Source organism: Tasmannia lanceolata, unplaced genomic scaffold (genome assembly GCF_043159265.1).
Source record: "Tasmannia lanceolata isolate RefF3 unplaced genomic scaffold, GAP_Taslan_0.1 ptg000002l, whole genome shotgun sequence".
Taxonomy (NCBI): Eukaryota; Viridiplantae; Streptophyta; class Magnoliopsida; order Canellales; family Winteraceae; genus Tasmannia; species Tasmannia lanceolata.
In genome coordinates this window covers 37,304,567-37,332,336 of record NW_027518679.1, presented here as the reverse complement: position 1 = coordinate 37,332,336, position 27,770 = coordinate 37,304,567, and the positions used below count along the sequence as shown (strand labels likewise).

General features: G+C 37.9%; 1 protein-coding gene across 1 annotated transcript; it reads left to right on the top strand.

Annotated features, from left to right (window-relative positions):
* The first annotated feature begins 77 nt into the window (after window positions 1-77).
* On the top strand, window positions 78-27,386 carry COP1 (Transducin/WD40 repeat-like superfamily protein). Its single transcript, XM_077376680.1, has 13 exons — window positions 78-493; window positions 2,460-2,537; window positions 8,513-8,668; window positions 9,161-9,520; window positions 11,078-11,235; window positions 11,379-11,444; window positions 15,195-15,273; window positions 15,815-15,970; window positions 16,322-16,420; window positions 24,043-24,147; window positions 24,334-24,513; window positions 26,536-26,646; window positions 27,011-27,386. Exons 1-13 carry the CDS (start codon window positions 167-169, stop codon window positions 27,173-27,175), a joined length of 2,040 nt encoding a protein of 679 aa, XP_077232795.1. The 5' UTR covers window positions 78-166; the 3' UTR covers window positions 27,176-27,386.
* The last annotated feature ends 384 nt before the right edge of the window (window positions 27,387-27,770 follow it).

Below are 27,770 nucleotides of genomic sequence, written 5' to 3'. Positions count from 1 at the left end.
CCCCTTAAAAAACGCTAAAATCCAAATACCCTTCCTTTGACGTGGGACATTTACACCCTCAAAAATTTCTCCCCCACAAGAACCACACCTCTCTCTCTCTATATCCCACAGAAAACCAAAAACACTTTAACAGCAAAACTCTATAGAGAGAGAAGAGATTTTAGAAATGGGTGACGTGTCGACGGGGGCATTAGTGCCGTCGGTGAAGGCCGAGCCGAAATCGACGGCGTTGTCAGCGTCAGAAACCGGCGGAGATATTGCCGCCGGTGCGCCCGATACGGTGGTTTCCGGCGCCGGAGGGAGTTTGGAACTTGATAAGGATTTTCTATGCCCAATTTGTATGCAAATGATAAAGGATGCTTTTCTAACATCTTGTGGGCATAGTTTTTGTTACATGTGCATTGTGACTCATTTACACAACAAGAATGATTGTCCTTGTTGTAGTCATTACCTCACCAACAATCAGATCTTCCCTAATTTTTTACTTAATAAGGTTTGTTCTTGATCTATGCTTTCTATGATGTAATTTTTTTTTTTGTAATTTTGTTTAATTTATATCATCTATGTTGGGATTTAACTAGTTTCACGAGAAACCTTGTTTCATATGGTAATTTGAATTGTGGGTTCATTGGCTAATTTGATTTGTGTCTGATCCTAACAATCTGACTGCTTTTTAGTTTTGTTTTTGTTTTTTTAAATTTTGTCTAATTCTTTCATTTGTATTGTAATTGAACTAGTTTTGTGAGAAACCCGATTTTGGATGGTAACTAGAATCTCTAATTCTTTCTTTTGTACTGGAATTTAATTAGTTTAGAGAGAAACCCGGTGTCATATGGTAATTTGAATTGCGACTGATTAGTTATTGATCCTTGATCCTAACAATATGACTTTTTAAAAAAACAAAAAATAAAATTGTCCAATTATTTCATTTGTGCTGTAAATGAACTAGTTTTGTGTGAAACCCGATTTTGGATGGTAGCTAGAATTGGGGATGGTTGGTAGGGGGTGCATATTTGGAACTTATTCAATTTATTTTCTGAATTTCTGAATTTTATTAGTTCCAATTTTCTCCTCTACAAGGTTTGTTCTTGATCAGGGTTGTCCACAATGTAATTTTTTTTCTTTGTTTTATAATTTTGTCCAATTCCATTATTTATGCTGGAATTTAACTAGTTTCGCGAGAAACCCAGTTTCATATTGTATTTTGAACTGTGAGAGAGTCTGTGACTGATCGGTTATTGGTCCTTGCTCTCAACAATATGGCTGTTTTTTTTTTTCTTTAAACAAAAATTTTGTCCAATTCTTTCATTGTACTAGAGTTGAACTAGTTTTGCGATAAACCCGATTTCGGATGGTAACTAGAACTGGGGATGCTTGGTAGGGGGTGCATGCTTGGAACTTATTCAATTTATATTCTGAATTTCTTAATTTTATCAGTTCTATGGTAAATTAGTTTTGCACGGAATATTGAATTTGCAGTTAATTGGAAGGGGAGTTGGGTTTCGTTCTTTCTTTACATTGTTATTCTTCTTTTCTATGGTGGGGTGGCATGTTTGATGTTCGTTATTGAGGAATTGTACGAGTTTTGAGATGGTATCTGTCCTGGTCTTTCGTCTGTGCGTGTTGTAATATGTGGGTGAATTGAATAAATTTGCACCTTTTTTATGGTTCATGACTATCTTTTGGTCTAGGTTTGACATATGACGGTCCTAGGGGACCTGTTTGTTTGCCTACCTAACCTGTGAGTGGTAACTGAGTACAGAAATGAAAGTGTAAAACTTCAATGAAAGATGACACGGAAGGGGAAAACTTCTATGCTTATGGGTCAGTAGTTCATCCATACAGCAATAAAATTAGCTATGGGTTAGCCTCAAGGCCATGCCCCAAAGCTGTTGAGGTGTTACTCAAGGGCAATGCATCCTTTGGGAAATTAGATATACGATATCTGTACATATCCAGGAGATGAATGGTCATAGAGGATTCCTTTTGTGTAGGCACCGAGTATGTATGATATTTGGTGTTACCGTTGATCTGTATGGACTTGGGCGGCAGGATCATAAACTTCTGGGACCGATGGTGTTGGATTTTTGTCTTGTTTCCCACTCTGTGTGGGTTTGTCCTTGTGCTAGTTACGTAACTAGGATTGTTATGGAGCATACTACCTAGTTGGACTAGGAGAGAAGAGGAGAGTTAAGTCTTGGGCTTGGAGAAGTTCTATATATATTGGTGAGAGAGAGAGAGAGAGAGAGAGAGAGAGAGAGAGAGAGAGAGAGAGTTCTTTTCATGAGTATTTCTCAGTCATTCACGGTAAAGTGAATGGGTTGATTCAGCGTAGTTTTTGGCTTGTCGATTGTCAATTGCCTAACTTTTTGTAACTACATATGAATTTAACATGAATAGCCGTTGAAATTATCAAGTTTGGTATACAGCTTATTTTTGTGTGATTTCTTTGTATGTAGCTGCTGAAGAAGATGTCTGTCTGTCAGATAGCGAAAACTGCATCACCTATAGAGCATCTTAGACTGGCACTACAACAGGTAAGTGATTTCTTCTGCGACTGGAATATTTTGGGAAGAACTCTTCTTATTGCTGTTAAATAATTAGCCAATTTAATATTCAAAAAACAAAATAAAAATAAATTAGCCAATGTGCCGAGACAGGTGGTTCTCGTGGTGAAAACATACTAATTTATATCGGATATTATTAGATTTTACTCTTCAATTTAACAGGATTACCCTTCTCTCTTTTTTTTCCTACTTCCTGATTGTAACATCTGTCCAGGTTCCATTGACTGTATTTAATATTTATCTCAAAGCTCAGGCTTACGTGCACTTCTTGTCAAGGATTATAAACTGTTTCAAGTTCACATATTGTGATCTCCACGTCCATTTTTTTCTCTTATTAAATAAAATTTTAGTTATGCCTTGCAACTTAACAACCAGATCTCTTGGAACAGAGAAGCACATCTGACTATTCATTAAGGTCATGACCATAGGGATCATGGATCCAGACTTTGATATAGGCCTGTCTTGAGAGACGAAGCACTTGTCCGAGAAGACTGTTTATCTAGTTAGCAATGCACACTGAATTTGAAGTTTTTCCCCCCTCTTAGTAGTTTATTTGGAATCTAATGCCTTCACAATCATTGTCAAAGGCGTCTATGAGGTAGGAGCATCAAGCCAATGCCTTGGAGTACATAAATGAGGTTTACTCGAGGTGAATGGAGGCGCAAGTGAGACACCAGTCCTATAATAACAGAATAAATAGTAAGTAGTATGCCAAAGAAATCAGATATGTAACTGAGATGAAATAATAATGTACTTTTTTTTGAAAAGCGACAAATATATATATTGTAAATCAAACCAAAAATTACAAAAGATAGGGACCAGCAGTCTCCTGCATATTTACAACGTTAAGGACGCCAAAAAACCAAAAAATCCAAACCATCCTGATCATATTTCGTTCGTCAGGGACCACCCTTCTAAACTCAAAACAAGTTACCTCTAAAACACTAAGCACCAGAGACTCCCCTTAAGATGAGCACTTCTATAGGTCCGATAGGAGCCCAACAATCTCAGAGGCGAATACCTCCTCACCAAGACTGATGGCCGGGAGTTTCTCATCCGATGGTTCTTTATCTCCTGATGCCCTCTTCCTAGTAATCATAGCCTCCAATTTTTGGATCCCCACCTCTTTATCTTCCTCCCATCGAAGAAGTCTTGAGATCTTTTCCTCCGCCATCACCTTGATAAAGAAAGGATGTTTGTGCATGGGAGAATGAGTTTCTTTCACATTGCGCGATCCAGTCATACTAAAAAAATACTTCCAGCCTGCTGTTAGCCGCCTCTTTAAATAGCTTCCATTGTCGTTTCAGAAAATCCCTAATAATTTCTCTATGTGTGGGCGATTGTTTGGAGGATAGATCCTCATTATACACCATCACTTTCATCCTTTTTAAAGAGTCCTCCATCTCCGATAAGTCCACCGATCGTTTCCTCTTCCTGCCTATAACCAGGGGGGCTCGAAGAAGAAGGGCGAGATGAGGATGAAGCATTATGGTTTTCCATCTTGTGTATAGGTGTGATTTTTCCTTCACTCAGATATATTAGAGGGAAAGCAAAGAGGCAAGGAAGGTGGCTATTTTTATGATAAACCGCCTCGGGAGGATTACTGACTGTAAGCCAGGTGTCCAAACTCGCATTTAATATGGCGTGCAATCTCCTTCTATCATAAATGAATATTAATGGTGCCGTAGTAGCGATTTCCAGCCATCCCAATACAAGTAAATCTTTACGGCTTCCCATAATATATTAAAGTCCCAAAAAATGAATCCTTTAGTCATATCTCGTAGATTTCCTTGGGGGTTTGTTCCAAAGCAGGTATTTCGATCGTTCCTTTCATTAAACGAGGGTAATCATTCCTCCAATTGACAACGTCACTGCATTACCAGTATCAGAATAAAAGATATTACCTCCCAGTCACTATCCCCTAATCCTAGGCCAAGACTTGGGAAACCCCCTCATCCACAACCGACACATACTTTGGGAAGCATGGGGGTTCCAACAAAACTCGTACTGTTTACCTTTAAAACTTCAACCCCTTCTGATGTGAGGCTCAAGGGGGTGCTCGTTTTGTCCATGGATAATCTTTACACAAGATGGTCCCCCAATGGAACCTGATATATCCATTCTGGATCCTTGTTTCCCTAGGCGCACATTTTTCGGCTTTCGGAGTTCCGGAAGTGCTCCATGAATGCGTAACCTAGAAATCCTTGGCCTGATGGTTTCCAGACCTTTCCTTAACTTCACTAGTCTACTCTTCCATATCTTTTGACGCATGGATCTGACATGCCTAGAAGGTTGTTTATGATGATACCCCTTCGTGCTGGACCCTCTCTCAGTAGGATCCGACAACGTGGGGAGGGAGCAAACTAGACTAGGAAGGTTTGAAAATCGCAAGGCCCTGTCGCCATTCAGAGGAAGGGACAGAAAGGAGGGAGACACCATACCCTGCATGTGACCTGACGCTTCTGTCAAGTGATGAAATTTGAAATTTGAATTTGTGGGCCCCATAGGGTCAACGGTCTCCCTACCCTGGATTTCGAGGAATGTGATAGCATCGTCCCCGGCACCGCTGGTAGCTTTTCCGGATTCTGAGTACTGATCTTTGAAGGATGATTTTCGGTCTCATCACCCAACTGATGTCTATTACTCCGAATTTCAACTCCGACGGTGTAATAGTGCCCAATATTCAAACCTGAATAAATGGTGGAGGTAACTTCCACTATGGAGTGAGAATTTTAGCAGATATGAATGCCATACATTGGTTATGATCCCCTTCCATTTTCACTTCCAAGACTCGACCAAATAAATTACCTAATGCTTCAACTGTTGATAAGGCCCAAACATGAAGGGGGATGCCATAGAAGTTAAGTTATCAATTCCGTTCCGGTCCGGATTCCGGAACGGAATGCCTATATTTTCTGTCCGGTCGTTCCGGCCTGAATTCCGGGCGGAATGGGCGAAACCCCCATTCCGGCTGGAAAGTGCTAGAAAGTTGGAAAAAATAAAAAAAATTGCAGAAATGCCCTTATGGCAGTTAGGGAGTGTATTTTACAAATTTACCCTCGTTTTATGACCGTGGGGTGCTGTTTGGAGGGCTATTTTTGTCTTTTTGCAAAAAATTCCCCTCGTCGGAGTGGAACGAAAAGTTCCAAAAAATTCACTATACCCACTGGATATTTTTTCATATTTTTAACTATTTTTTTTAAAAAAATTTCCCTCGCCGGAGTGGAACGAAAAGTTTCGAACGAAACACCGAACGAAACGGCCGAAACACCGAAATGTTCCGTTCTAGTAGCCAAAACGGAACGTCGACCGGAATGGAATTTATAACTTAGCATAGAAGTTAACCCATAACGCCTCCGCACCTTGAACATACTATGTACTCCAAGTAGAGAGAGAATTCAATTTGCTGTCCCACGCCTGTGCTCCTTTAGCCAGGATCATGGCGGCTTCCTTCTCCGATTCAAACATAAACAAAATTTCATTCTTTGATAAATTGCATGACATGAAAGAGAAGGGATATTCCAGGATCTCTTAGCCCACTGCCAAAGATCATCAAGGGATCCAGACGTATTATTCTTCTTCCCGATGAGGCAGCTTTTGAGGGTATCCAGTCTTGTTTCCACCTCCTTGCCCGAAATGATTAAGTACGGAGTACCCCCCTCAGCCAATGAAGAAATCATCCCCGAGTCAGGCCATCTATCGGCTTCCTTATTAGCATTATCCAAAGAGGCTTCCGGGTTGGTCTTTTTCTCACCAGACGAGAGAGTACCCTCCAATCTAGCCAAATGACATCTTCGACATTTGTCCCTCTATCTGAAGTTGAGATAGTTACAGGATGAGCAACTCCAATCCCCAGGTCTCTAGTTTGATTTCTCCTTATTGCTTTTTTTCTTTAACCCCCTTCGTGGATATGGGATTGTAACTCCAGGCAGGTGATCCCGATTGTTTTGCTTACACCATCGACAACAATGTCGCCATTTGAAGTTCTAGTAAGCACAAGCTAAGCAAAACCAATCCACCTTCATGCTAAAGGGATCTTTAGACCCTTTTGGATAGACTGAGTTCAAGTAGCTTCTTGCTACCCTCTGTTCAATCATCCCCTTTTTTGCCACACTCCACTGACATTTTCGTCCCTTTGCGATCAGTCCTTGAAGCTCAGAGTTATGATTCTTCTTTGATGAAGAAGTTCTTGGGGTAAGCAAAATTCTTCCTCCTGATCCAGAGCCTCAATCTCCTCATCATGAAATAATAATGTACTAGTTTGTCCACAATGTGGAAAAGGAGAAATTATATGATGAAAGGCCGTATGAACACGTAAAGGTGGTACAATAAAGGTACCAACCTTGATATTTGATCCAACAGCAGCTCCTCGAAAAGTGAGCTGCTGTTGGATCAAATATCAAGGATGGGATGATGAGTACGTGTTCATAAGGCCTTTCATCATAGAATTTCTCGTGGAAAAGATATAAAATAAACTCCCTAACTACGGCCCAAGAAATTTAGAAGGGGTAATGAATAAGAGTCACAATATGTGTAGGATATAGCGTAGCCTCCAAGAGAAGAAAGAGACTTAGATAAAGATATGAGAAGGATTTGCTTATCTCAGCCAAGACGAGGAGAGATGAAGGAAAGAGGGATCGAGATGAAGAAAGATCAATATCCGAGTGATCAAAATCAAGATCCAAAAATGATCAAGATCAAGAGAAGGAGAATGAAGATCAAGGGGAACAAAAGATAAAGGGAAAATAGAGAGCAATTTATAAACCCAACCGGGAAGGGTGTAAGGGGAGGAAAGAGGGAACAGTTTATAAATCCAACCGGGAAGGGTGTAAAGGTAGAAAGGGGAAACAATTTATAAACCCAACCGAAAAGGGCTAATGGAAAAGGGAGATTATGAATGTATGATATAAGGGAGAAGAGAGAGATGGAACAATAGGGGGAGAGAAGAGAAAAGAAGGGAAGAGAAAGAGAGAAGGGAAGGCGTACCTTGATGGAAGGGGGATTTCTTCTCACATTTTTTTCCCAAGATCTTCAAGACTTCCTAGGGATATCCCTCCTTTATAAGGAGGGTAGGGGTCTTTTGAGGATTTACTAATAATAGTAAGTCGGCACTTACTAATAAAATGATTTAACATGATTATAATATGAAAAATGATTTAACATGATTATAATATGTACATTAATGTACAATAATTTAAATATTTTCTTCGGACATTTTTATTAATAAAATATGTTTATGACAGTAGTTGGTTGTAGAGTGACGGTCATTACTGATATGTCATATACCGATCTCTTTGCCTTGTTCTTTCATTTGCTTTCTGTTGCACATCATGCCCGAGCCTGGCTTGTCCAGCATAGTTTGTTTGAGATTCAGTTCTTGGTTGATGGTTATACATCCATTTGAACTTCGTAATAACATCACAATAGTTTAATTACATCTCCATCCTATTTGTGCTGTACCGTGGGAATTCTATTTCTTAAGACATGAATGTTGTCCAGAACATTGTGAAATGCATATTTAAACTCTAGATGGATTTTATGTCATATGAAGCGTAAAAAAATCCTTTTGAATTTCTGTCACATACTTTTGCTAAGTGCCAACATATCCTGAAAGTAACTGTGAGATGTATCAGTTGCAAGTTGCAACAGTGATAAAGAGCTCGTGAAAAATTCCGGCATAAAATTTGATGGTGAAGGGTGATATGGCCTTGTTTTGGAACATGGACATGAATTTTAACATGGTTACCTTCGTTGAAATTTGGATACGTGTTTCTTATAATTAATCTCTTCAATCTATTAATTATGATTTCTTGCTCATATGCAGTGGAGAATGCATCTATTCGAATTATTATTTCAATATGATGATCTGTCAAAATATACCTTTAACATTTGAGTTTGAAATTTGGAGTACTTTTAAATGTGACACTCTTTTGGTCCTTAGACAGGGCTGTGAGGTGTCAGTTAAGGAGCTAGATAGCCTTTTATCTCTCCTTGCAGAGAAAAAAAGAAAGATGGAACAAGAAGAAGCTGAGACAAATATGCAAATTCTGCTTGACTTCTTGCACTGCCTAAGAAAGCAAAAGCTTGATGAGCTGAACGAGGTTGACTTTTATCAACCTGAACTTACTGTTGTTTGACATCCTTTAATAAGCTATGTCACAAATATCTCTGATATTTTCAAAATATCCCTTTTTTTATCGCGACATTTTGATAAAATGACAAAATCCCGAAATAATCCCGAGATTTTAAAAATATAGTGATAGTTTTGTTTTTATCGTAAAATATCCCGATAATATCGCGATTTCATCCCTATAATTTTACGATATTTTTATTTTATATTTTTTTCTTAAAGTTAATATATTTATATATTTTTTAAATAATTTTATTTTACCATTTTTTCCTGACATAAACCCAAAATAAAATAAAATTAATATATCCCGAGATTTTCTCTTGGCAAGAAATTCCCGAGAACGATATTTGTGACGTAGTTAATAAGATGCTTCATCCAAAAATCTAATTTGTGGCTGAGCACTATGATTGGATTCTTTTTTACAGATCAGTATGGAGATTCACGAGTTTCGGTTTGTCTATAGGTACAAAATGATCTCCAGTATATTAAAGAAGACATAAACAATGTAGAGAGACACAGAATTCAATTATATCGAGCAAGGGAGAGATACTCGGTGAAATTGCGCATGCTTGGAGATGACCCTATGGCAACAAAAATGTGGCCATCTCCAATTGATAAGCACAATAGTGGCTTCATCTCGAGTATTCATAGTGCACAAGGCGGGACATGTTCAGGTAATTTTCAGAATAAGAAACTTGACATAAAAGCTCAAGGAAGTTCTCAAGGACACCAAAGGAAGGATGCTTTCAGTGGTTCAGATCCTCAAAATGTTCTTACTCAATCAGGACTCGCTGTAGCAAGAAAAAGGAGAGTCCATTCACAGGTTGGTAATTTGATATTATTTTCTTTGCTTTTGTTATCTTGTGGCTCATCTATAGGTTGTTGTGCTTGACAATCATATCTACGGATAATTGGATCTATTAATATGTAGTTATGCACAATAGAATGTAAAATTTTATGTATTTTTAAGATGTTTGAGTAGTAGTGCAATCCTATCATTTTGCTTTTTGCCAATTTTTTAATGTCTAGAAAGATCATATCCGCCATGGAGCAATGGGATATAAAGTTTGTTTTTGTTTTTTTTTTTTAAACTGGTAGCCAATACTATTAAAAAGATAGAAGACCGAGATGGCTAGTACAAGAAGAAAAATATCAAAACCAAATTCCATGATACTTAAAATACGTGTTATCAGGGAGGGAGTCAAATAATGCTCGAGATTCTTTCGAGACTCCCTCTCTTGCAAGGGAGTCCACCTCTTTGTTTGCAGATCTACAGACATGATGATACTCTATCGAAGAAGATCTCACCGAGTCAAACATCTCGTCAAACCATCTATCAAATCTCCAAGGCGGTTTTTGCGTGCCGTTTAGCTACCTAATTACTTTTAGGGAGTCCCCTTCCGCTACCACATTATTTAGACGATCTCTAGCCACCAATTCCAATCCTTGATACACAGCTCGCACCTCTACTTCCCTTCGCGTCCGCCACTCTGATGGGATATAAAGTTTGTTATGATCCTTTTTTGATGAAGCATTCGAACTTTTGCTTTCTCTATTAAGTACTATATGATCCTTGAGGATGAGTATGCTGTGGGCATTGCATACAAATCCACGACTTGCTCAATCTACACAATCTATAGGTTATGAGAATCATGTTTTCATGTTTTCTATTGTTTCATCTCCAAACTTTTCTCGTGGACTAGGCATATCCAGCCATTCCCAAAAGAGAACTAAAAAGGACAATGTCATGTAGTACACTCCGTCCACTTACATTGAAGGCCCAAGGGAAGAATCCATGTGTGAGAGAAAGAGGGTGGACAGATCAAAGCAAGTGCAAAAGTGGGGAAACTAAGTCCCACAAAATTGGGGCCCAGTTTTTATTCCCATACGGTGTTATTTGGGTTTTGTCTTTAAGTTGTTTAGGTGAGTAATATTGCCCACTTTGCATATGACTTTATTAAAGATGATGTTTCATCTACAACTGGAGTTCAGAAATGAGTGTGTGCAGTTGGCAAAAATCAGGGGTAACATTATGATTCTTCTTCTTCTTCTTCTTCTTTTTTGAATGGTATAATTTTAGATTCTTGCGCAGGTTTTCTTAATAACTCCACTATAAAATATTTCAGAAATTACCCGAAAGGCAACACCATAATGACATCATATTTATAAATTCTTAGGTTCTGTTAAACCAGCTCATTAACTCTGAGTCTGAACAGAGAGGGAACCAATACTTGGAAATTGCAACACCATATGTTGAATCTAGTATTTTAAAATGCCTGAATGGTGCCCCTCAAGGTGGTTACTTTATTACTATTTGTCTGTTTTCTCTTTTGTTTTCGGTGCTTTTCGGATTAATGGCCATTCTAATTGTTGATAACAGTTCAGTGACCTACAAGAATGTTACTTGCAAAAGAGGCGTCATGGAGCTCACCACTCACATAAACCTGAAGAGAGGGATGTGAATGCTATAAATAGAGAAGGTTACCATGCGGGTCTTGAGGATTTTCAATCTGTTCTGACTACCTTTACTCGATACAGGTTTTACAATAATCATAACATCTATTCCATTCTTAATTTTTCTCCGTTTCTTTCAAGGAAAATACATATTCTTACTACCGTCGTATGTTCATTTCACATCTACTTCTTGTTAATTAATCTTAGTTCTTTTCTGTATGGATCAGTCGCTTGCGGGTCATTGCTGAACTCAGACATGGGGATCTGTTTCATACTGCCAATATTGTATCAAGGTGAGACAACATTTGGCGAATCATATATTTTTGTCCACATTTTTATATGGAGGAATGATAGAATGAAGGGCGCCCTTGCAGAAATCACTTTCAAGGGCGCCTCCATTGGTCAGTTTCATTAAAGTGCATTTAAGATGGCGCCGAAAAAAGTGGATGGAGCAGGAAAAAACAAAAATGAAACGGCTTTGACTTTTGCTGAAACTGGCCAGTGGGGGCGCCCTTGAAAGTGGGTTTTGCAAGGGCGCCCTTCATTCTATCATTCCTCTTTTATATGTTAGCGTTCCAAACTTTGGAGAGTATGAATTGAATTCCTTCACAATTTGTTGCTGAGTCATCTCTCTGTTGTGTGTTGAAGTTGCCAAGTTTGGTGATGATATATTTATGAATGATCTTGGAGTGTATAATGGGTTCATTAGAAGTAATAAAAGTTGAACTTCATATTATTGGTTTCTATGGAGCAAATCATAAACTGACTCAAAATTTCTTGGACATCTTCTGTCAAACTTGGGAACCACTAATGTAAGACAACTTTGGGAGGAAGATTGAAGAACAAAGGGAATGAGACTGTTCTAAGGATTTAAGTTTGATTTAGGGTCTTTTAATGGGATTTCTAGTGATCAAGAATTAAGTTTAGGATTAAGGAAGCAAAGATAATCAAAGGATCTAAAGATTAATTTTCGGATGAAGAGAAAGTTGCTAAAATAGCAACTATCACAGCTCACAGCCAAACTGGAGAGATCCGACCATTGGATTAGTCTCAAAATTGGGTATGGGCTAGAGGATAATCAATGAAAGGTTGTATCTGAAAATCTGCCAGATTGGACGTTGATGAAAGGGACTGTTCCAATCAAAGTTTTCTGCCAGTTTTGAAGTTTCCAGAAATTGAGTTTTTAGTGAAAATAATCTCTAGGGTGATTTTTCCAAGGATCTAGTGATATAATTTAAAATTTGAGTATTTAGGAGCCACTGCAATGATACTCGGATTTCGAAAACCAAAAGGGTCTAAATCAATGGTTCAAAAACCAACGAAAATTGGGATGATTGGAAGAAAAAAAAAATTAGGAGGAAAAGTTAGTTGGAGAGGGAGAAGGATAGAGTACTGATAGAAAAGAGAAGAATTTGGGTTTTTTTTTTCTTGAAATTGAGAGGATATAAAGTATCAAACTTCTTTCTAAAAATTCGGTCTTTTGATCTTCAACGGCATCACACCATATTGTATCAGAGGCTTCTTCTTCTTCTTGTCTACATTACCATATTGTATCAGAGCCTCTCGGTCAAGGTTAAATCCACCTTCACACAATCATCTTAACCCTAAAACCAACCATCATTACATCTTCAAAAAACCTTCAATTTTATTTCCTTTCTCAATCGCAAATTCAAAACCCTAAAACCACAAAATCACCCTATATCTTCTTTTATCACTGACCCTTGTGCAAATCCTAAATCAGCATAAATAATCTTTTCTTCTTGTTCAGAACCCCAAAATCCCAACTATCTCTCATGCACAATCCTTAACCCTCTTTTTTTCTTTGTTTGGCATCACAAAACCCATTCAATATCCTCTTTTCACTCAGGCCACGTTTGGATACCCACAAGATTTAGATTTGGATTTCTCACATTTGGCAGTTGAGATTTGGATATGGATCAAATCCTTAAATTTCCAAATCAGCTACAGCAGTGAAAACAGATCTGATTTTCAAATCTGTTCTGCAAGACATTATTTGAAAATCCTTATCTGTGGCAAGTACCTTCATCCTCACTGCTCCTGGACCTTGCTGTAGCAACAGCAAGACGTCCCTCCCTCCCTTCCTCTCTCTCTTTCGTACAACATGAGCATGAGGATGATTGATGTATTTTGTATCCAAAACTCAAATCCAAATCTAAATACAAAAACATGAGGTATCCAAACGTGGCCTCATTTCTCATGTGAATCCCCAAGTATAGGGTCATATTCTTTGTCTGTTGTATCCATGGATTTAAATTTCTGTTTTGATTTTGGTTTCGAACATAGCCGAAACCAAAATTTCAGCCGAAATTCAGCAAAAAAAATCAAAGCAAATTTCATTATTGTACCGAAATTTCGGCCACCGAAATTTTGTAAACAAACTTAAAATATCACATTTTTCCGAAATTTTGGCTGAAATTTGGTACTCTGGCCGAAAGTTCGGGTTTTGGGTGATTTCAGTTTTGGTCCCAACTGAAATCTTCAAAATTTCGGTATTTTGGCCGAAATTTAAAACCATGGTTGTATCAACGTTATGTGGCATCGACATACTACCCTAACTAAGTGCGTTCGGAGACAATTCGTGGACCTATAATTTGGTTCACGAGAGAAAAAATTTCTCACTAAAACCCAAGGGCCTGTTTGGTTGGCAAAAAAGTGGTGGAAAGGAATCCTTTTCCAAGTTTTCACCACTTTCCTTTGTTTGGTTGCATAAGAAAAGGCTTTCCAAGGTGGAAAGACCTTTCCATCTAGAAAGGAAAACACCAATTTTTAGTCTTTCCTATGAAAGAAAACAATGCATTCACCTTAAAAATTACAAAAAATAGCTCCACATTTGAGAAACCCAATGGTAATGAATGAATATGTGGTCCAAGGTTTCCCTAAGGAGCAGAGCAGTTTAACTTTTTAAATTGTTTACATGACATGTTGAAGAAGGTGCATATTTATTTCCCTCACAGATTGAGGAAGTAGGATTGCTGCACTATGATTCAATGAAGAAATGTTTTCTTATGTAAATCTGCATTTAGCTTGATTTTTGTGAGAATTTGTTAGGCATGGTCTTTAGTTAGGATTTCAACAATAGCCAGTGGGAGAGTCACCATTTTCCTTTGTAAAATCTCTAAGAAGTTGTTAACTGAATAACGTTCAAACATATAATTTGGTTTGTCTGATTAACTAGCTGTCTTGTAACTATTGCTGCTGTTATTGTTTGCAAATTGGATTGCGATATTTGCCAATTTAATGGTGGGACATTATTACTTTCCGGCAAACGCAGCTAAAATTTATTTTTCATTTAAAAAAAAAACATTATTACTTCCCAATTTGCCTGGATATTTGAAACATATTGTCACTGGGAGGCTACCACCATGAGATTGCAGATGTTTTTTTTTTTTTTTTTTTGTGTTTATAATTTTAAATGTTGTTTTTATTCTTTGAAATATTTTTAATTCTTTCGCCGATGATGGGATGGGGAGAGTGTAGTTATTCATTTTTTTGGATTCTTCTTGATGTCATGTTTTAATTGGTATATTCTCCTCAAAAAATGTTTTAATTGGTGTAATGTATTTTTAATTCTTTTGGATTTCACCATTTCAAAAAAAAAAAATGTATTTTCCTTCTTGTGGGATGACCAGCTATAAGTCTTTTCTTGCATACTATTTTATTTCTTAATAAAACTTGTTGTCATCCACAAAAATAAATAAATGATAATTTTCTGGATTCCGTAACCACAAATTCCCTTCGATCTCTGCTTTGTCTAATATCAATTTTAATCTCTGGGTATTTCTACATTTCATAGATTTACTCTCAATGTGCCTGAGGCTTTCATACTTATTTTGGGGTTAAATTAGCAACTTAGCATCTTATGATATATGTTTGGATTTCCATCTATTGGGTAGCTCCTGCCTTCATCTCTTATGTTTATTTGGTCTTGTGTAATAACTAAACTTGTGATTGTTCAGAAAAAAAAAAAACCTAAACTTGTGTGAACAGTATATGATGACTATCATGACCATCATTTAATGCAGCATAGAATTTGACCGAGATGATGAGTTGTTCGCCACTGCTGGAGTTTCGAGGCGCATTAAAGTATTTGAGTTTTCCACGGTAAGCCATCTCCTTTCCGAAGATTACTTCTGTTGGCTGGTGGATATAGACAGGTCGTGCAAGTTGGGCCCGCTTTTGAGTTTACAGTCAAGTTTGCTTTTTAACCTAAGTCACAAATATCGCTCTCCAGACTTTCTCGGCAAGGGAAATTCTCGGGATATATTAAATTGGTTTTCTTTCGGATTTATATCGGAAAAACCAATAAAAATTAAATTATCTAAAAAATATATAAATAAGAAAAAATAAAAAAAACGTCGTAAAAATATTGAGATTTTATCGCAATATCATCATGGTAAATGAAAATATTGCCGCATTTTTAAATTCTCAGTTTTATTTCGGGATTTTATCATTTTATCAAGATGTCGCGATAAAATCGCTATATTTTGAAAATGTCGGTGATATTTGTGACATAGTTGTAACCGGCTGAATTTGGGTTGAATCCAATTCACATTTTTCCGATCTTAGCATGGTGCAACTTGCACCCAGAAGAGTAATTCCTTTAACTGGCTGGTTGATCTTAGCATATATGGTTTCTTTTCAGGTTGTAAATGAACCCGCAGATGTGCACTGCCCTGTTGTGGAGATGCCCACAAGATCTAAACTTAGTTGTTTGAGTTGGAACAAGTACACTAAGAACCATATAGCAAGTAGTGATTATGAAGGGATAGTAACCGTTTGGGATGTAACCACTCGGCAGGTATAATAATGGCTTCTCTTGAGTTCATGCTATGAGTTACAATTCTTTGTGATAGTTATAACCAAGTTTTAAAATTTCGGTTTCCGTTTTGGACGTTGCGGAAACCAAAATTTCGGCCAAAATTCGGTAAAAAAAAAAAATCCATTATTGTGCCGGAATTTGAGCCAAAATTTTGGAAACAAAAAAGTAAATTTCAGATTTTTTTTTAAATAACATTTTCCCAAAATTTCAGATACTTTCATTGTCGGTCCAACCAAAATCCGAAATTTCAACCGAAATTTAAAACCATGGTTATAACCTTCTGATCCTTTTGAATGTAAACAAATTTTAATTAGAATTTTGTATTTGCAGAGTGTGATGGAATATGAAGAGCATGAAAAACGAGCATGGAGTGTTGATTTTTCACGCACAGATCCGTCAATGCTTGTATCTGGTAGTGATGATTGCAAGGTACTTCATCTCTCTACCTATGGAATGTAACTATGCAACCTAGAGTGCACATTCATTTTTTTTCAATGTAAGCATTCAAATTTCTTTGTTTGGTTTGGGATCATCATGAATTATTAGACTACTCTCCCCTAAAGACTCGGCGAGACAAAAAGCTTGAAGGTAAAACTGTAGTTCTGTTCCGACAGTTGTAAGAAGAAATGATTCGTGTTGGTATTCTTGTTCGTGATGATAATGATAGTTTATCAAACCTTAGGATGTCTATCAACACTCTGAGAATTGGGTTATAAAAAATGATGATAGTTATGGGTTATGTTCCATTGTCTGTATGGCACAGGCCGGTCTTGTTTAAGATGCACAATGATGTGGTGACTTGGGCTAGATTCTTGTCGATGAGTTTTGGTTAGTCATGGTCTAAGTCATAGTTGCCAGTGCAGTAAGCGAGGGCTCTCGTGAAGGAAGACGGAAGTGCCAAGAGTTGGGGAGGCGTCATGGGAAGCTGACGTAGTAGTGTGAAGGGAAGCGAATAGGAAGTGTGGGAAATAAAAAATAAAATAATTATAAATAATTAGTGACAATTAGAAAGAAGTTCTAATAATATTTTTCAATGTTTATAAAATTTAAATGCAAGTGAATTCAAGTTTCCAAGTAAGATAAGCAAATCAGATCCAACCACCATAAACGAATCAAAATTTCAACCAATATTAAATATTAAATCCTTCAGAAATAACCAATTTACATGCAAAACGAATCAAAATTTCAACCGACATTAAATATTAATTCCATCCGAAATAACCAATTTACATGCAAATCCAATTCCTAACCATTAATCAAAATATTAAATATTAAAGTTAATAAAAAATTTCTCAAGTATGTAATGGACAATTAAATGATTCTACTCAACTCAACTCAACTCAACAAAGCCTTTGTCCCAAACTAGTTGGGGTTGGCTAAATGAATCCTTTAGAAAAAATTCATGAAGAAGGTAAAAGGAATCTACCCGGCTCTAATCCTGGTTCTAGTTGGGTTCTTCTACGTGGATCATTTTCTTCCATTCTATCCTATCCAAGGTCAAGTTCTCTATTAAATGATTAACCTACTTAAATGATTAAATGCTTAAATGAAGAAACTAACATCACTTTTCTTGTTAATTGAATATAACTAAATATACACATCAACATTACTTATACATTAAAATGAAGTGGGAACAATGGATAAGATTTTATTGAATTGGACAATTAAAGAAAAAAAGAACAGAAAATAGGGCGGCCCAGTGCACAAGTGATGTGATCCGGCGTAAGAGAAGTAGAATAGAAGAAGGGAGGGAGAAGAGATAAGTAGAAAGAAGGGAGAAGACAAGAAGTTAGAGGGGAGAAATAGAAGATCAAGAGAAGAAGAATAGAAGGAGGAAGAGGGATAAGGGGAGAATCTCTATTCTCAATTCATTTCATTAATTCATCATCAAAATCTCTAAAAACCTTAATACAAGAGGCCTATATATAGGCAATTAAATAACATGGAAATAAAATAACATGAAAAATAAAATCCCTAAAGACTAAAATATGGAAATAAAAATCCTTAAAATTCTAATGGGCAAATATGCCACTTATTGGACCTACAATACGCATCATTCTCCCCTTGTTGAAATGAACTCGCCTCGAGTTCTAGTCCACCTGGATCAAATATATAAATGACCCACTCCGGTAGTAATAGAAGACCATCAGTGTCATACATTTGCTTAATAGAGATCGGCATAAGCAATCCACCCTGACAAGTACAACAGAATGTAGAAATAGTAATCCCAATCAATCCAATCATCTGCTGAAACATGCAAGTGACATCCATAGGCATTTCCATATCCACATGAATAATATCTACCAATATCTCCTCTGTGTCAACACAAAGTCCTGCAATTTGCTCAAAGATATGGCAATCCTCCACAATGTGCTCTCGATCATCTATCTCCGGTAATGGCTCATCGGTCAGGACACTCGCCTCTGACTCGCGACTTTGCTATGTCGACTCTGTCGATGGGCTAGCCTCACGTGACCCAGCCACAATATCTGCCTCAGCTGTGGAAGTGTTGAGCTCGCTCTCTCGATGCTCGGCAGTCGGCCCTAAGAGAATCTCAGAATCATCATACTCATCGACGTCGGCCTCATCAACAATATCATCTGACTGACCACTGAAAATACATCTGTCTGGCTCTAAGACAATGGCCTCTGGCAGACCACTAGCATCATCTATGTCTGGCATGTCGTGGGAGTCGACAATATCAGTCATGGGATCTTCCTCTCCTTCTAGAGATGCAGCCTCATCAACAGGGGAAGAAGGAGATGGGTAGGCTGAGCATGAGTTCCTGACAGTCATGGCCTCCATGGGAGTCTTAAACCCAAGGTGCTTGTTAATGCGATTCAAGGTTACCTTCATATTAGCTATCATGTCTGAGTGCTGATCCAAAGTAACCTGAGTCTGTTTTTCCAGGCTCCTCGGGGTTGGGCTTGTCTTTGCCTCTGATGATATCGATAATAAGCTTTTCGAGCATAGACCTTCGCGAACTCATCACGGATATCTTGCCATCGACTAAAACAAGGCATACCTAAGTCACTGTGCTCTTTCAAGAAGTGTCTCCATTTCACCTTGGCATCTCTACATATTGTATTCTTAACTCGATGTATGGTTATTTGATGATCATAACCATAATACTTATGGTATGCATCAAGAGCCTTGATCCATTGTAGGCACGCAACATCGTAATCTCCATATGGATAGTAGTAGGCATTGGAACCATAGAAATATGGAACCCGTGGTGTAGTCATTGTGGGGGAATCAATATCGCATGGCCCAAGATAGAATCTCAGGAAATCAGCCGTAAGATATGTCCGCGATGTCGAAAGGAAAACAATTCTTTTCGCAATCGTTAATCGGATGTCGAAAAGTTACCGATCGGATGATGAAACGTGATCGACGGCTGAGATTTCTCCTGAAATTGGGCTGAAAGTTGCTGTCTACGGCTGAAAATGAGATGGATGTGCGCTCCTTTCGGCGTGGAACAACTTCCGTGTAGAAGTCACTGACAAATTTAGAGCGGAAATAGTCCGAAAGCAGAGAGAGAAACTAGATGGAGAGAGGAGAGAGAAAGTGTAGAGAGATGGATTGCTGATTTTTCTATATTTTTTTTACGTGTAAGGAAGTTACCAGGTCAAAAGAATTTAAGTTGCAGGTTGCAAGTTACAAGTCAAAAGTTACCTGTAAAGAAAGAGAAGACACTCACTTAAACCTTTCGTACCTGTTATTGCAGGTTAAAAGGTAATAAGAACCTTTCTTACCTGTTAGTGCAGGTTAAAAGGTTGCTTGCTAAGAAAGCTACTGCTTTGTATGGTGTGAAAAAAAGAAAGAAAGAAGCTCACGATGGAAACTTCCCCAAGAAATGGGCTTGTTGCTTATCTTGCCTTGCAAGATAAGCTTTTCTTTTCCTTATCTAGGGCTTGCAAGATATGGAAAGCTTTTGACCGAGATTTGCAGCCTGAAGAAGATGCTCAGTTAATGGTTTGTCTGATGGAAAATTTGCCGGAAAAAATGATGATTCTGCTGGGAATAAGATGTTGCTGTTGGGGCTGTTTGGGTAGTGAAAAGAGGGGCTGGGTTTAGGGACAAAGAGAGGAGAGGTGCTGTTGGGTGTTTGGGACAAAGGGATGTGGATAATGAAGAACTGATAATGAGTGCTTCGAGAAGCAGATTCAGGGTGCTAAGAGGGTGTGCTGTGAACCGAAGAAAGAAAGAGAGAAGAGAAAGAGAGAGAGGGAGAGAGGAAAATATGGAGAGAGAGAGAGTTGGGATCTTTTGCTTTGATACCAAATTGATGTGATCCGGCGTAAGAGAAGTAGAATAGAAGAAGGGAAGGAGAAGAGATAAGTAGAAAGAATGGAGAAGACAAGAAGTTAGAGGGGAGAAATAGAAGATTAAGAGAAGAAGAATAGAAGGAGGAAGAGGAATAAGGGGAGAATCTCTATTCTCAATTCATTTAATTAATTCGTCATCAAAATCTCTAAAAACCTTAATACAAGAGGCCTATATATAGGCAATTAAATAACATGGAAATAAAATAACATGAAAAATAAAATCCCTAAAGACTAAAACATGGAAATAAAAATCCTTAAAATTCTAATGGGCAAATATGCCACTTATTGGGCCTACAATACGCATCAACAAGGTTCCCGCCATTGCGGGATCTGGTGAGGGCTAGGTGTACGCAATCTTACCTCTGGTTTGCAGAGAGGTTGTTTCCGTGACTCGAACCCGTGACCACCAAGTCACAATGGAGCAACCTTACTGTTGCTCCAAGGTTCGCCCTCTAATTAAAGAAAAAATAGAGAATATGGGGGAAATAAAAAAGAAACTTTATATACACACTTTTTATTCTTCCTCTTGTTATAATTAATCAATTAAGAAATTAACAATTTTCACAAATGAATGTTTATGATTTGATAAAAATTTAAAATAAAAAAGAATAGGTGAATATAAGTGTTGAATAACATGCATTTAGGGTAGTTTAGTCATTAGTCTTAGGATAGAGGGTATTGTAGTCATTGTACTTATGTTGCCCTAGATGGGCCTATTTACATCATATTGATGAGGAGCTCCCTAGTGGAGACTCTCCATCCTTTACTCATCTTCTTTTTCCTCTCTTTCTAACCCTAATCTCATTTCTAACATGGTATCAGAGCAAAGATCCTTTTGGAAGGGGTAGAAGGAAAGAAGAAAAGTCTATCATCTCCACCACACTCACTCTCTCTCTCTCTCTCTCTCTTTGCCTTTATGTGCAAGGTGTTGTTTCCTCTTTTATTTTTCCAAAAATCTCTCCTCAAATCTCCCTAATCTTTCTCTCTCGGTATTCTCTCTCTTTCTTGCAACTTTCTCTCACGCATATCTCCTTTTTTCCCATTTTCTTGTTTTTTGGAGTTGTCGCAAATCACAAAGAAAAAAATATATTAAAATCTCTCTCCCAAATTTCTCGAAAATATTTCTTTCCCATTTTTTTGATTCTCCATCCCAAATCTCATTCTTCTCTAAGTCCATACCCTTGTTGGTTTCAAGTTTCTTTCACCTCTCTTTATGTTTTAAATCCTTTCTTTCTTTTATGCTTTGAGTCTCTTCCCCATTCTCTCAACTCAACTCAACTCAAACTAAGCCTTTGTCCCAAACTAGTTGGGGTTGGCTAATGAATCCTTTAGGAAATTTTCATGATTTTCTATAGGATTCATTTCATAGAAAAGTGGCAAAGTTTACGGCCAGTCCTTTTTTTCTTTTATGTTTTGAGTCTCTTCCCCCATCCTCTCCATCCTAATATTTGTCCTTTCTCCTCTAGAGTCGTTGTCTTCCATGTATTTTGTGTTGTTCTCCAAGGTGCCAACCAAGTGTTCGGTGAAATGTCCGAAAGAGATTTGGTGCTTTGGACGTCTTCTTTTCGTTTCGAGTTGAAGCCCTTTGGCTAGTGTATGTCTAGTGTTGTCAACACTTTAGGGGGAGTGTTGTCTAGTGTTGTCATCTCCTTCTTTACATTATCTAGTGTTGTCTTGTATGTCTTTTATGTTGATGTCAAAGGTGCACGCCAAGTGTTTGATGAAATGTCCAAGAGAGGTATGGTGCCTTGATTGTCTTGTTTTGTGTTCCAAGTCGAAGGTATTTTACCTTCAACTTGAGGGGGAGTGTTATCATGTAGTCCTTTGAGTGTTTTCATGTAGTTCTTTGTGTTTTTTCTTTAGGGGGACTGTTGCCCTCTTTGTTGTCCTTTCTTGAGGGGGAGTAGTGTTAGTGTTGTCTTTGTCTTCTCGAGGGAGTGTTGTCTTGTTTTCATGTATTTTCGTATTGTCCGGCTTTATGCCTTATTTCTTCATGTTGTCTTCTCTTTCATGTCATCTCTCAGCGTAGTTTTACGTATTCATCTTTCTTTCCGGCTTTATGCCTTATCTTCACCGGACAATGTTTTCCCCATCGTTGGTCGGTTATCTTCTTCCTTTTCTTCTTCCTATCTTTAGGCAACGGTTTCCCCGTTGACCTCTTATTAGGCGACAATGTTCATGCCGTCGACCTTCTTTTCAGACGATGGTGTCCCCATCATTGGTGGGCTCTCTTCAGGTTACGATTTTTCCGTTGACCTCTTCAGGTGACGATGTTCATGCCATCGATCTTGTCTCCAGACGATGGTGTCCCCATCGTTGGTTGGTTATCTTCTCCCTCATTTTCCGGGCGATTGCTTCCATATCTATCGTTGGTCGGCTCTCTTACAGGCGACGGTCTTTTTCCGTCGACCTCTCTTTTCCAGGCGATGGTTTCCCCTTCGTTGGTTGTTAGGTGACGATGTTTATGCCGTCGACCTAGTCTTCAGACGATGGTTCCCCATCGTTGGTTGGTTATCCTTTTTTCTCTCCCTATCCATTCTATCCAGGTGACGGTTTCCCTGTCGACCTTGTCTCCGATGGTTTCCCCATCGGTTGTTATCCTCTTCAGATGGCATTGTGCTGCTTCGCCGGTGTTCGCTGTGTGCACCTTTGATGTGCCCCTTTTTCTTGCTGGATTGTAGTTGTTCCTGCTATAGCGCCTCCATTGCTCGTGATATGTGGATCTGTTCGCGGGGGATGCCCTGTTTGATTGCTCTCGCTGTTGTGCTACTTCATGAGAGCTGCTTTTTTTTATGGCCATTGATTTCGATGCTGTTTACTGTGTCCGCTACTGTTCTTTTTAGTATTATGCTTTCATTATGTATTCACCACACCAGCTTGAGGAGTGCTATACCAAGCTAGATGTGTGTAAGGCTTAATGTACTTTTTTGATGTATGGTCGTTTTTTGTTGTACTTTTTAGTTGTTGTTGTAGTCTCCCTTGTAGCAAGCTGGAGTTCCACAGTGTATACACTCTAGCTTGAAGGGGAGTGTTGAATAACATGCATTTAGGGTAGTTTAGTCATTAGTCTTAGGATAGAGGGTATTGTAGTCATTGTACTTATGTTGCCCTAATTGGGCCTCTATATACATCATATTGATAAGGTCCATCCTTCACTCCTCTTCTTCTTCCTCTCTTTCTAACCCTAACCTCATTTATAACAACAAGCAAAAAAGAAAAAACTAGAAAGAGAAGAAAAACAATATTCCAAACAAACCAAAAATGAACATAAAAAATTGGGGAAACATGCTTCCCAAGAAATGGGAGACACGCTTACCTAATTTTCGGGAAGCACCACGTTTCCCATTTCCGAAATGCGGTTCCTTGGAAGCACGCTTCCCACCTTCCGGGGGCGTTTCTGCTAAAGTACTTGAAGATTTCTGATATCTGTAAATCAGATGGGATGATTTGATAAGAGGATAGAAAAATCAAACTCTTTGTGCTTTTTCCTTCGACATTTTTTGGAAAATAATATTGTATGTTTTTTTAATAGCAATAATGTTGTATGTTTTAGATATTTAGAACACAAGTTTTGCTGTGCATATTTTCTCTAATATCTCTTGGAACTAAAACATGCTTGTGTTGAAATTAAGCCTTCGTCCTAGTACTGATCCACATCTACAGTTAGTTTAATTCTATTTTACAGTAATCTCATTGATGCATCTTTGCTCCATACATGAACAGGTCAAAGTTTGGTGCACAAAGCAAGAAGCCAGTGTAATCAACATCGACATGAAAGCGAATATATGTTGTGTCAAGTATAACCCAGGATCAAGCTTTCATGTTGCGGTATAATTCCATCCACATCTTTGTCTTTCAGCATGTCTCTTTGAGTGATGTTATTGTGAAACAACCAATTAATCCAAAAGCTTAAGCTGCTAGAGTTGGTGTTTTTTTAATCATTTATACTTATTTTTTTATAGGTGAATCATTTATATTTAAACAATTATGAAGGCTTATTTTTGGCATTTGCAGGTTGGTTCTGCTGACCATCACATTCACTATTACGACTTAAGAAACACCAGTGCTCCGCTCCATGTTTTCAGTGGGCACAGGAAAGCAGTTTCTTATGTGAAATTCTTGTCCACCAATGAGCTTGCTTCTGCATCAACAGACAGCACATTGCGGTTGTGGGATGTGAAGGAGAACTGTCCGGTCGGTGTGCTTACTATTTACATGAGACTCTTTCAGTTTACCCTTTCATTTCTAGTTGTTGATCTATTACTCATAGATAGTGAATGTTATACATGTTTGGATCTCATAGCTTCATTCATCACTCTAGCAACTCTACCTAGTTAATATATGCTATTTCTGAGTTTGGTTTCTAAAGAAATCTATGGGAGTTGAGTCAAAACTTGAATCTCAGTTTCCTTTGGTGTAATAAGGGCTCAATATTGAAGTTGACATGTGTTAGCCCGCCGCCGGGGGGGATTAGGTTTTTAAAACTTTTGCTCTTGTTAAAGATTGATTATAAAATTAGAGCAAAGAACAGTTCCAATTAAAACCAAGAAGGTAAAAACACAAGATGCAATAGAGAGAGAGAGAGAGAGAGAGAGAGAGAGAGAGAGAGAGAGAGAGAGAGAGATGGCACCGAGTATTTTTATAGTGGTTTGGCACAAACTGGCCTACATCCACTCCCACCAATATCCCCTTCGTGGCTTCCACTCACCCAATCCAAACCGATTACAAGCTTTTATCCCCAAAGCTCCATCCCGAGGTTGAATATTTGCCTCATACACTCGTCCAAGGATCAACTAATCATCTCATAGGTTAATTCTACTTTTGACTCCCAAAGTCTTGGCTGATGCAGGACATCATCATACATGTTCAAGATTCAAAATAAGGGAAGCAGCAGAATTTAAGAAGTTTGATTGGTCCCACATGTTTCCATCTAGGTTTAGCTTCAACACCCTAGCCCCAGGCATTAATCTATATGAAAAGCTCGATTCCTTTCTCCATCAGTGCATCTTCAACTACTTTACCTTAATACTCAACTCAACTCAACTAAGCCTTTGTCCCAAACTAGTTGGGGTCGGCTAATGAATCCTTTAGAAAATTTTCATGAAGAAGGTGAAAGGATCTACCTGGCTCAAATTGACTTAGTCTAATCCTGACACTAGTTTGGTTCGTCTGCATGGATCATTTTCTTCCATTCTCTCCTATCCAAGGTCATGTTCTCTGTTATGTTACTAGCCATCAAGTCTTTCCTCACTGTTTCTACCCAAGTTGTTTTCGGTCTGCCCCTACCATCCTTTTACTCCATCAACTTGGCATGAGTCACTTCTTCTCATTGAGGCATCCAAAGGCCTACGTTGGATATGCCCAAACCATCTTAAGCGGTGCTCTCTCATCTTCTCCTCAATTGGTGCCACCCCCACCTTTTTATGGATGTCTTCATTTTTAATTCTATCTGACCTTGTGTGGCCGCACATCCATCTAAGCATTCGCATCTCCGCTACACTCATCTTATGCACATGCTGCTTCTTGGTGGCCCAACATCCTGAGCCGTATAGCATGCAGAAATCAGTGATGGAGATAAACTTTACCTTTTTATATCAGTCTCATATAATAATTAGATAACTGCTGATTATTAATGAATTTGATTAAAAAAACCCTCTTCATCTCTTTCGATCCGAGTACAATATTGTATGAACTAGGTTACTAGCATCAAATGGTTGAGTAGTTAATAGCCATGTCATCATTTTTTTTGTTGATTCTAATAGAGCCATGTCATCATGTTTTGTTGATTCTAATAAGAGCCATGGGGTCATGCTTAGTTACTTACTATTGATAAAAAAAGATGACTTAAGGTTCTTGATGTTCATAATACACCTTCATTTATCTCATGGGAGTGCCAAATTATATCGACGCGTGTTGAATTTGTACATGGTGCCTAAAGTTTATGGCAACTTTACCCCATACTTGCTTTAGTATAAGTTTCATATTATTTCCTCCTCCATGAGTATTCTTAGTGCACTTCTCATGGCGCATTCCATTTAGTGTAGTGTATGATGAACTACTTAATTATTGAGTACCAACCATATGAAGAACTCTCTTAAATCTACAGTTTTAGTTGATTCTACTCATGCTGTAGATTTCTATGCTTTTCCTGAACAAAATATATTTATGAGGCGCTGCATTCTTACTATTATTATTTACTTGTTGAACAAATGCCAGGTGCGGACATTTAGAGGACACACAAATGAGAAAAACTTTGTGGGTTTGACAGTAAACAATGAGTACATTGCTTGCGGCAGCGAAACGAACGAGGTCTTTGTATACCATAAGGTTAGCATTGTTTCAATTGCTTGGTCTTAATACTTATGTTCCTTGGTTACTTAAAACCGATGACACGCCCATTTTTTATTCTTCGAAACAGTTTCAAAGCAACGTGCGGTGTAGTTCTATTCATTTTTCATTTTTGTATGTCTCTAATGTCTTCAAATCTTGATACTTCTGTTCCTTGGGTACTTAAAAATGATGACATGCCCATTTTTTATTCTTCAAAACAAAATTCAAAGCTACACGAAGTGTGGCTGTATTCATTTTACGCATGTGGATAATCTCTTAAATTTTTTTTTTTTTTAATGGTACTCAAATTGTCTGCTTTTTCCCTCCTGAGAATGAGCTAATTCTGGTAAATTATTTTCAGGCAATCTCAAAACCTGCAGCTTGGCATAGATTTGGTTCTTCCGACATCGATGATGAAGATGCGGGATCGTATTTCATTAGCGCCGTATGCTGGAAGAGTGATAGTCCCACAATGTTAACCGCCAATAGTCAAGGAACGATTAAAGTGCTTGTTCTCGCGGCTTGAATTTGAAAGCAGAAAGGTGTTTTTACAACGCCAAAAAAAAAAAAACACCTATCCGACTGGGTATTCTTAACCTCACCCTTGAGGATATACAAAAGACCATGTATTGTTTGTAGTTTGATGTAAAAAAATCACCTGGTAGGAGATTTTGCCTGGAAAAAAAGATGAAAATTCCCTTAATGTTATGAAATGGTCAGAATGTCCCTTATTTTTAGTCATTGATATTTTATTATTTTAAGCAAAATAAAGTAATATTTAGTAAATATTAGTTTTTTATGTAGAACTTTTAAAGTATACTGAAATAATAAAACCCTATAGTTTCTTTCGTTTTTTTTTTCTCATGTGCTCTGTCTAAACTTTCTATAGGATTCATTTCATAGAAACATTGAGGAAAGACTTGATAGCTAGGAACATAACAGGGAACATGACCTTGGATATGATAGAATGGAATAAAATGATACACGTAGAAGAACCCAACTAGAGCCAAGATAAGACTCACGTAGATTCCTTTCATCTTCTTCATGAATTTTTTTCTAAAGGATTCATTTAGCCGATCCCAACTAGTTTGGGACAAAGGCTTTGTTGAGTTGAGTTGAGT